Raw genomic sequence first — 9,449 nt, forward strand, 5'->3', positions numbered from 1 at the left:
CAGGTCCTACTGTTCCTTCTCTACTAGCTGTGGCTCCGCACTCTCACCTCTACCAAAGAAAGCATTTCAGAATTTAGGAGTGGAAATGATGACAACATTGAATAATCCTAATTTTTTTTTTTTGAGACAGTCACTGTCGCTCAGGCTGAAGTGCAGTGGTGTGATCTAGGCTCACTGCAACCTCCGCCTCCTGGGGTCAAGCAATTCTCCTGCCTCAGCCTCCCCGGTAGCTGGGATTACAGGTGTCCACCATCATGCCTAGCTAAATTTTTGTATTTTTAGTAGAGACGGGGTTTCACCATGTTGGCCAGGCTGGTCTCAAATTCCTGACTTCAGGTGACCCGCCCGCCTCGGCCTCCCAAAGTGCTGGGATTACAGGCATGAGCCACCATGCCTCGCCAATGATTCTAATTTGTATTTTTAAAAATTACCCTATAATCTTAAAACTTTTAACTGACTAGTATCCATCCCTTAAACTTCATAACAATCATTTCCAAAGTGGAAAAGTCACTGGGATATGGGGACAGTATGATTTGTCTTTATACTTTTATTTTTCTAACGTCTTTTTGTTTTCTAGTCTACATGTTAGCATAGGAGTATATATATTACTTAAGTATGCCTATGTTGGGGTGCATACATAATTTCTTTTTAAATGATAGGATGCAAAATCAAATCTGTTTGCATAGCAGTGAAGAGGCTATTTCTCAATCTTGGCAAACTAGGGGGTGCATACCCCCTTCTTTTATTCAGTAGCTTCCATAAGGATGTAACTTACGGAAGTTATATCCTTCCATAAACTGATAGGCTACCCAACCAGTGAGGAAAACTGATAAAGTGGTTTCTGAGCTCCAAGTAGCAGTTAAACACAACTAAATATATCTTGAAAGTTTGGAAAAAAATTTAACAGTAAAGGGATTCAGTAGTTATTCAGTATAAGGTTTGGAATTCAAAAACTCCAGCCATTACAATAGACATTTATTTAAAGTAAAACATCTGCAGACCAAATAATTCTTAAAATTGTTTGTTTCAAGTTTAACCATCTTCATAACAGCTGCATCCACAGACTTCAACTACATGATTACTTCTTTGCCCATTCTTCTCTTTCTTTTCTTTCCCGAATAACCTCTTTCAGATACGGTTCAAGGTAGAAATTTTCCTAAAGAATGAATGAAATATTATATGTTACCATCATGTACTGATATATCCCAAACACTCAACAGGTCTTCAATAACAAGAAAAAAGCAATTACTTTTGAATTTCCAATTTTAGAAAACATATTCTCAACCTAAGAACTATCTGCTTTTTAAAATGTCAAATCTGTGGTGATGGTGTGATAAGTTGCTTTGATAGGTTATGAGGGGGAAGTCTTTTCAGGAAGAAAAAGAAATGAATGTCTACAGGCCTTTGCCTAGTTTCAATGCAGTTCAAGGGGTGAGAGTTTGCTTCACAGAAGCTCTTCTTGGGATCTGGAGGGACACTCAATGGGCTGATCTTTTCATCTAAGTAGGAAGCAGAGTGCAGAGGTGGAAGAGCAAAGACCTGGGAGGCAACAGACCTGGATTTTAGTCCTGGCTCTCTATATTAGAGACTTGCTTAGTAATTTCAGAAGCATCATTTCACACATAAGACTCAATGTGGTTTTCTTCTAAAACGGAAATAACATTTGCTTTATTAACCTCACATATTTATTTGACATGACTCAGAGAACTCTAACACTATGCAAATGAACATGTTTCTCTTGTTTCTAAAACTCCATCCTTAATGAGCAACACTGTCAGGTAAATAAAGCTGTGCTACCTCTTCATATTTGGTCCACTGCTCTTTAGGCAAGATCTGATGCTTCAAGTTCAGGTCCAGTGCCCTCTTAATGCGAAACATCCTGTCATTATAAAGGTTCTCAGGAAGCCTTCTTATGGCTTCTTTTACATCTTCATCCTCGTATATTGTATCATCTCGCATTAACCCTATGATAGACGACAAAGTTAGATTGCACATGCATCTCAAAAATCGCGGTTTTTTTTAAATTAGTAAAATATCTTTATGACTTATAACTTATAACTTACAACTTTTGGTGAACTATCGAATTCAAATCACTAGGTTCAATGGAAATTCAATGCATTTCGTACATTATTAGGTTGGTGCAAAAGTAATTGCAGTTTTGCCATTAAAAGTAATGAGTTATTACTTGATATAATGGGTTACTTCTTGAACTAGACTATGGAAACAATATATGAGCCTCTTAAAATCCAATGCCACAAAATTCATATTTTATCTAAACCATTTACAAAATATTTTAAATGTTTACTTTGTTTTTAAACACACATTAAAAAACCACATCTCTTCTCAGTTTAAATCTGAGATCAAGGTATTAAAGAATCTTAAAATGATAGCATACTAAGGAATAGTGACTTTTGCTTACACTTTCTTCAAGCTTCAATAGCAAAAGATGAAGTTCATGGTAAATTACAAAGTTCTAAAAAAGCTTAGGAATCATATGATTGCATGGACGTGATAAAATTTTAATATTCGAAAACTCTCTACTTTCAATGTTTATATAATTTAAATTAAAATTTTAAGTGGAAGTCTGGGCGCAGTAGTGCACACCTATAATCCCAGCACTTTGGAAGGCCGAGGCAGGTGGATCACCTGAGGTCAGGAGTTTGCGACCAGCCTAATATGGTGAAACCCCGTCTCTACTACATACAAAAAAAATTAGCCGGGCGTGGTGGCACATGCCTGTAATCCCAGCTACTCAGGAGGCTGAGGCAGGAGAATCACTTGAACTTGGGAGGTGGAGGTTGCAGTGAACCGTGATTGCGCCACTGCACTCCAGCCTGGTGACAGAGCAAGACTCCGTCTCAAATAAATAAATAAATAAATAAATAAAATTTTAAGTGGAAGAGTTGGGAAAGGGGGTGTAGAAGGAAAATGTCTTACTACTTAAATCATTACCAAGTCGAACATTTTAGAGGCTTTCATCCCTCTTCTCTCAAAAAAACTTTAAAAAGGAACTGGATTTAACATAATGTGATTTAATTTTAAAATCTTCTGATGTATACAAGAATTGAAATGGTTTTTGGAACCACAGTAACACTTGCAAAAGCAATACTCTCAGAAAAATTAAAAAAACAAAGAAACAACAACAACAACAACAAATATTAAACAGCACAGCTGCTTACCCAGTTTATTGAATCCTGCAGCATTGTAATACCATTTTCGAATACCATCCAGCCACTTGCCTGATGCTGAAACTGATAATTGTCACACTGTTAATTGCTACAATTTAATTATACTATATGAACACATTGATAGGCAAGCAACCAGTACTCAGTTATCTTGCTGATGAATGCAAACATAGAAATAAATTTCCTTTTAAAAGTATATAGTATATACAGCAAGAATTTAATCAAAAAAGAATTAGATTTAAAAGAAAAAAGTTTATACTCTATAAAGTGTTGATAAAAAGTGCTTATTTATGAGCAAAAGTGGTTGCAGGAAAATGGTGGCAAGTCATGACAGAAAAGGGTAAACTCAAACACTGAATGTACAAAAGATCCATAGGTACATCGTGTGCCCTTATGCCTGCCCTGTTACCTTCAGAAATGAAGGGGTGGGAGATAGGAAAAGGACTTGGAAATTTCTATCATTTGTAATTTCATAAATAGATCACAGGAAATAATTGTAAACTTTTCATTTCAAGAGAGCTGGAGTTGTAGGGAAAAGACAGTGAGATTTCAGCATAGACTGGCAGGTCTAAATGACCCTCATCCTCTAAAATTTTCACTCGATATTACAGTTATTTCATTTGGCCACATTCTTTAAAAATGTATGTATTTTGGGGAGGATTTTGATACCATTAGTCATTTAAACATTAATATGGATTCGTAAAAGAAGTCCATTTACCTCCTCCTAAGCAACTAAGTTCCCCCCAAGGGAATGGATATTGAAAACGGATGAGAAATAGGTAATTTTAAAACTGTTTGGGGAACAGGGCTGAGCCTGATAAGTAACCCAGCAGGGTCCAAGTACAGCAGGACCGTATCTGACATTTTAGGAGAGACATTTTACAAAAGGAGAGGTAGAACAAGTTTGTATTCTCTTTTAAAATTTTGTCTAGGGTTAGCCCTTACCAAGGAAGGAAAGCAAACTCTCCCTTCACTCAACTCTCCTTGCTTGCAAACTCAGTGCACTACAGATTACGTGGCTTTAGCAAATCTCCTTGGAAATTAAGAGTCATGTATAAAACTGCTGCTAGAAAAACAAGTATCAGTCAACAATCTACAAACATACTTGTGGAAAACAGATTATTTTCAACCATTTCAACCACCTATCAGTGACTATAATAATATTCACTAAGCACTTATTGTGCACCAAACACTTTCCTATTTGCTTTACCAACATTAGCTGATTTATTTACATGTCTATTACTACAGAAGGGGAAGCTGGCTTACAGAAGTGACCCCACCCAAGGTCAGAGTTAGCTAATGGGAGTTGAGATCTGGTCTATGTAGTTCCCAAACACGCACAGAAGCAGTGTCTTGAATTTAGTAAGACTCCTTCAATATCTGCCAAATTAATAAAATAATTATTTAAAAAGTCTCCCCCACCCCCAAAAAGCTCAATGTCAATTAGGTTAACGGATGTTTCTGGCAACCTGATGTTTCCTAACAGCTTCACAATTGCTGGGGGCGGGGAGAAAAGGATCAACATTTTTTAAAAGCTACTCCAACTTGGTTGCATTGCAGTGAGACGAGATTGTGCCATTGCACTCCAGCCTGGGCGACAAAGCAAGACTCCGTCTCAAAGACAAAACAAACAAACAAACAAACAAACAAACAAACAAAACGGCTACTCCAACTTGTACCGCCAGAGGGCAGAGATTAGCAAAAAAAAAAAAGAAAGAAAAAAGAAAAAAAGAACCTACAATAAATTCAAATTTCTCCAAACCTACTGATCAAGCTGACGCTCTAGATAATCCAAGGTCAACCTGAGGCGTCGCTCGTATCCCTTGCTCAACTGTCTCTGATTCGCAGTTTGAGAAGCGCGAGGGGTGCAATGATATTTCCAATTCTACTTCCTTGGGTCACTTTGCCTCAGTTATCTTATCAGCGTAAAAGGGAAATTAATATCTCCCTCGTCGCAATGGCAAGAAAATTTATAGGGCCAATGCACACGATAGAGCACTTGGGTCATAGAAAGCACTGAGCTCATTCGGGTTGAAAGTCATCCACTAGTTATCCTCTTGTGCCCTTTAACTTTTCTAAGGCCAAGGGGAAGGACTTCCGAGCACAGGCAGCTGGAACTCCAGGGCTGTCAGAGCCACCGCGGGCACCTTCACAAACAGCGGGTTAACATCCCAACCCTATACAGGCAAGCCCGCCCTGGGGACAGCAAACGAGTGGGGAAGCACATCCTTTTCGCTGGACTGAAGCAGCCAATTTCCCTTCCGCGACAAACTTGGCCACTTACAAAGAAGAGAGAAAACGTAGCAAGCTGCAGCAAAAATAAACGGTGAAGCGCGACGATGCCGGCCAAGAAGACCCCCAGTTACTTACCAGCCTGCTTGCCAGCCATTTTGACCAGAAAGAGAAGCGTTGCCTTCTGGGTAAGTCATAGAGGACAAGCTGGGCCCAGTCCGCAGGCGCGTTACGTCACATCGCGAACAGAGAAAGGCCGCTTGCGCAGGCGCAGTTCTGACGACGGCCGTTCAGCACCTGCGTAAGCACCTCTCGGCCAGGGTGAAGCCAATGGAGTAGGCGGGGCATTTTGCGTGCTACATTCTAAGAAGTATTGGTTGTGATGTGATGGGAAGAACACAGGTCAGGAATTAGGAGACCGAGGCTTAAAGCTGGGTTCTGTTATTTGCTGTTAATAGCTATGAGAGCGTGGACAGTATTAATTCAGCTCTTTGTGCCAGGCAGGAAGCTAAATGTTTTAAGGGCATCGTCTTACTTTCTATTGAAGGACTGATGGATGTGCCATCCCAAAAATATATGGAATTGGTACATTGATTATTTCGAGTTGAAAATATTGGAGAAATTGTAGTTTCAGAAAAGGTTTGATGACCTATCTCTTCCTGCATGCAGCAAGCCATAAAGCTTCCTCCAGGATTCCTCTGGAGTACCCGTCCCTTACCAGAGGGAGAAAATAGCACCTATCACCAGAGACGAAACTGGGGGCTGCTTTGGACCTGAATATACTTTCCGAAGTAACCGTTATCTTCCACTAAGTTTACACCCCAACACACACACTTTTCTCCTAATGACTCCACAAGAAATTTACTGCCCCTAGCCAGATCCCCTTTCTTCTGATTTGTAGTTCGTGTAAAAAGTATAAAGGCATCTTACATTGGCCACTTCACTCTTTTGTGCGGATCCCCGTGTACATGTAAAACTAGTAAAATTAGTATGCTTTTCTCTTGTTAATCTGCCATGTGTCAATTTGGTTCCTAGATCCAACCAAAGAGCCCACATAAGAGCAAAGGGGAGGGAGGGTTGGAGGTGATCTCTCACTCCCCTACACTATCTTTTAATTCTAAAAGTACTGTAATTATCTCATTGTAGAGAGGAGAAAGCTGAGGCACAGAAAGGTTGGATAACTTGTCCAAGAGCACATGACTAGAAGAGTCCAGGTTCTTTTTCCAGAATCTGAAAATCCAGATGCAAATTTGGGGCTCCTTAATTCTAGGGTCATATGCTATACTGCTACACTACTAATCCAGGAAAGACACCAAGTCTTTCAGGCCTTGGGTTTCTCCAGCTGAAGATCTATATCTAGCTATTTTAGTGAAAGGTTAGGTCAGAAAAGGTTTTGGGTTTTTTTTTTTCACCCCTTTTTTTTGTTGTTCAGCCTCTGTCACCCAGGCTGAATGGCACAATCTCGGCTCACTGCAACCTCTGCCTCCTGGATTCAAATGACTCGTGCCTCAGCCTCCTGAGTAGCTGGGACTACAGGTGTACACACCACCATGCCCGCTAATTTTTGTATTTTTAGTAGAGACGGGGTTTCACCGTGTTGGCCAGGCTGGTATCAAACTCTTGACCTCAAGTGATCCACCCATGTCAGCCTCCCGAAATGCTGGATTACAGGCATGAGCCATCATGCCCAGCAGAAAAGGTTTTTAAAGATTAAATCTAAGATGTATTGCAGAATTTGCACACAATTTTAAGACAAAAGAGAAGTATATAGATTTTCTCACTTTTAAGGTCTCAGCCCCAACATGCGAAGTCTTAGGCATAAACATCTAGAGACAGAAAACAATTAGGGGGAGCTAGCATGACTGATAGTTAACTGGTGAACTTCTACCATTACTCAGTGATATCTTTTTTTTCCCCTCAGTTTTAAGCTCAGAGCTGGGACAATATAGAGTAGAGCCTTGTCTCATCCTAAGTTCAAAAGGTTAGATTTAACGATCTTAGTCACATTCCAGTTCTAAAATTCTATTGATTTTCCTTTTTCTTCTATCTCCATGCTGTCACAATTTCTTCATTAGTCAGTCCTGTATACAGCACTAAAGCTGATGAATGATCTCTTCTATCTTACACTAGCCAAAGTGAAGTCTGAAAGATGTGAAGAAATGCAATACATTTGCACATTGGCACATTGCCCTGCAGAGGGTAGGTACTCAATGAACTCTCCTCCCTTCCACCCTTTAAGTTTTAGCTTGCTGGTTACAGGTGAAGGTAGCAAGAAAAGACATATCAAAAGATCTGAAACCCAAAATTGTCACAAAATCCAGCTCCTAAGGAATTAAGCTAGAGAGACTGAATGTTTGCTGGTAGTGATTGTTGATTCAAAAACTATTTTTGGTTTTCTTTCCTCCCAGCACAGGATTAGGGATTGCCTCTCTGCCCTATTAAAGTTAGGCATGGCCATGTGATACTTTGGCCAAGAAAAATGTGACAACTTTTTAAGAGCAATTCTTCACATTCCTTTCCTTTTCCATAGACTGGCAACACCAGAAATGATGGAGACAGGATACATCAACCTGTATCACTGAAGACGATGTGGAGCAGAGCCTTTGTGGTCCTAAGAAACATGTATAAGATAAAAACTTTTGTGGTTTTTCAATCATTTGAGGTTTTAGCATTGTTCCTTGTATTAACACAACTTGCCTATTCTGACTGCTAAGGTTGTTCAGTGGGTTATTCATAAAGGCAAAATGAGGTTGTGAGCCACAGAAAGAGAGGACAGGATGGTTCCATGGTGTCCCCAGCTTATTTTTTATTGTTTCCTGTTTATTGATCTCATCCATTGGAGAACTCCATGAAAGCACATATCTATGCCACACTCACCACTGTATTCTAGAACTCAAATGTCGGTTGCATGAATAAAATATGTAACAGGAAGGCCACTATACCTGGCCCTGACCAATTCCAAATTTAGTTTTTCATGAGGTTTTTTAAAGGGCATCCAGCACACCACAGAACCCTGTGCACAACAAACTACCCCCAAAGTTAGCGGCTTAAAACACTTTCTCCCAATTCTGAATTCCGCTGAGTCGTTCTGCTTAGTGTAGTATCTACTAAGTCTGGGACATCCCAGATAATTTCTTCATGCATGTCTGGTGCTCAGTTGGCATGTCTGAAAAAGCTGGGTTTGGCCAGACATCTTTCTGTCCACCTAGTTTCTCCAGCAGAGTAACCAGACCTCTCTACACAGTAGCTTAGGGTGCCAAGAGCAAATGTTCCAAGAGGGCAAGCCCTGATGTGCAAATTCTTAAGCCTCTGCTTGACAAATGTCCTCTGGGCCAAATCACATCGGCCCAGAGTCAGTGTGGGAGAGGACTAACTACACAAGAGTGCAAATACCAGGTGTGGTTCATGGGGGCCACCAGTGTTAACAGTCTACCCAATCTGGTGATCATAAGGCAGACAACTGAAGTCATGATGCTTCGTTTTACAAATAAAAAAGCAAAGGCTCAGAAATGAAATCACTTGCCCAGGATAACACATGTTGTAAATGGAAAACAAATCTTTGTTTACTGGTAATAAGTCAAAGGCTAGTTAAGCCTTTCACTATATCTCATTGCCCCTAATCTTTAAACTCCACTTCCCTTTTCCTTATTCTTAGCCAACTGTGAATATCTGTGTTCAAGAAGTTAACAATGTAGATAATCCAAAATGAAGTGTGTTTTGTAGCATTATCTGAGCAGTAGATATTAGATGACTAATGTAGTATGCTCTGGAAACTCGTAACAGTTCAAAGGAAATAAAGCCATTTTATAATGAAACCACTTTAAAAATCCTCCACTGTTTTTATCTTCATGAGAATGACAAAGCACCAACTTAAAGTAAACCAACTCTTTCCCCTTCTCTGAGCTTGCTGTATTTCCTAAGAAGGAAGGAAAAGGTCAAACAAGAATTAAGTCACTAGGAACTTGATGAAAGTTCTACCACAGTATATGTACCCAAATTTACAGTATCAAATGGTTTCCAATATCAGTTGAG

The 9,449-nt window shown here is 39.7% G+C and overlaps 1 protein-coding gene and 1 long non-coding RNA gene across 3 annotated transcripts; one reads left to right on the forward strand and one right to left on the reverse strand.

The window, feature by feature from the left end:
- Nucleotides 1–954: 954 nt before the first annotated feature.
- On the reverse strand, nucleotides 955–5,623 carry LOC100985683 (cytochrome b-c1 complex subunit 7). Its single transcript, XM_003821678.7, has 4 exons — nucleotides 5,556–5,623; nucleotides 3,180–3,251; nucleotides 1,798–1,964; nucleotides 955–1,156 (listed from the first exon to the last, which is right to left on the reverse strand). The coding sequence occupies exons 1-4, from the start codon at nucleotides 5,572–5,574 to the stop codon at nucleotides 1,079–1,081; spliced, it is 336 nt and encodes a 111-aa protein (XP_003821726.1). The 5' UTR covers nucleotides 5,575–5,623; the 3' UTR covers nucleotides 955–1,078.
- Nucleotides 5,624–5,690: 67 nt separating this feature from the next.
- On the forward strand, nucleotides 5,691–9,413 carry LOC103786627 (uncharacterized). Of its 2 annotated transcripts, none has more exons than XR_001338407.3 (3): nucleotides 5,691–5,819; nucleotides 7,493–7,616; nucleotides 7,948–9,413. It is a non-coding gene; the product is annotated as an uncharacterized LOC103786627 (long non-coding RNA). The 2 variants fall into 2 exon arrangements; XR_612370.5 differs by having other exon boundaries at nucleotides 7,548–7,616; nucleotides 7,948–9,325.
- Nucleotides 9,414–9,449: the final 36 nt, after the last annotated feature.

The sequence above is a fragment of the Pan paniscus genome, chromosome 7 (genome assembly GCF_029289425.2).
Source record: "Pan paniscus chromosome 7, NHGRI_mPanPan1-v2.0_pri, whole genome shotgun sequence".
Classification (NCBI taxonomy): Eukaryota; Metazoa; Chordata; class Mammalia; order Primates; family Hominidae; genus Pan; species Pan paniscus.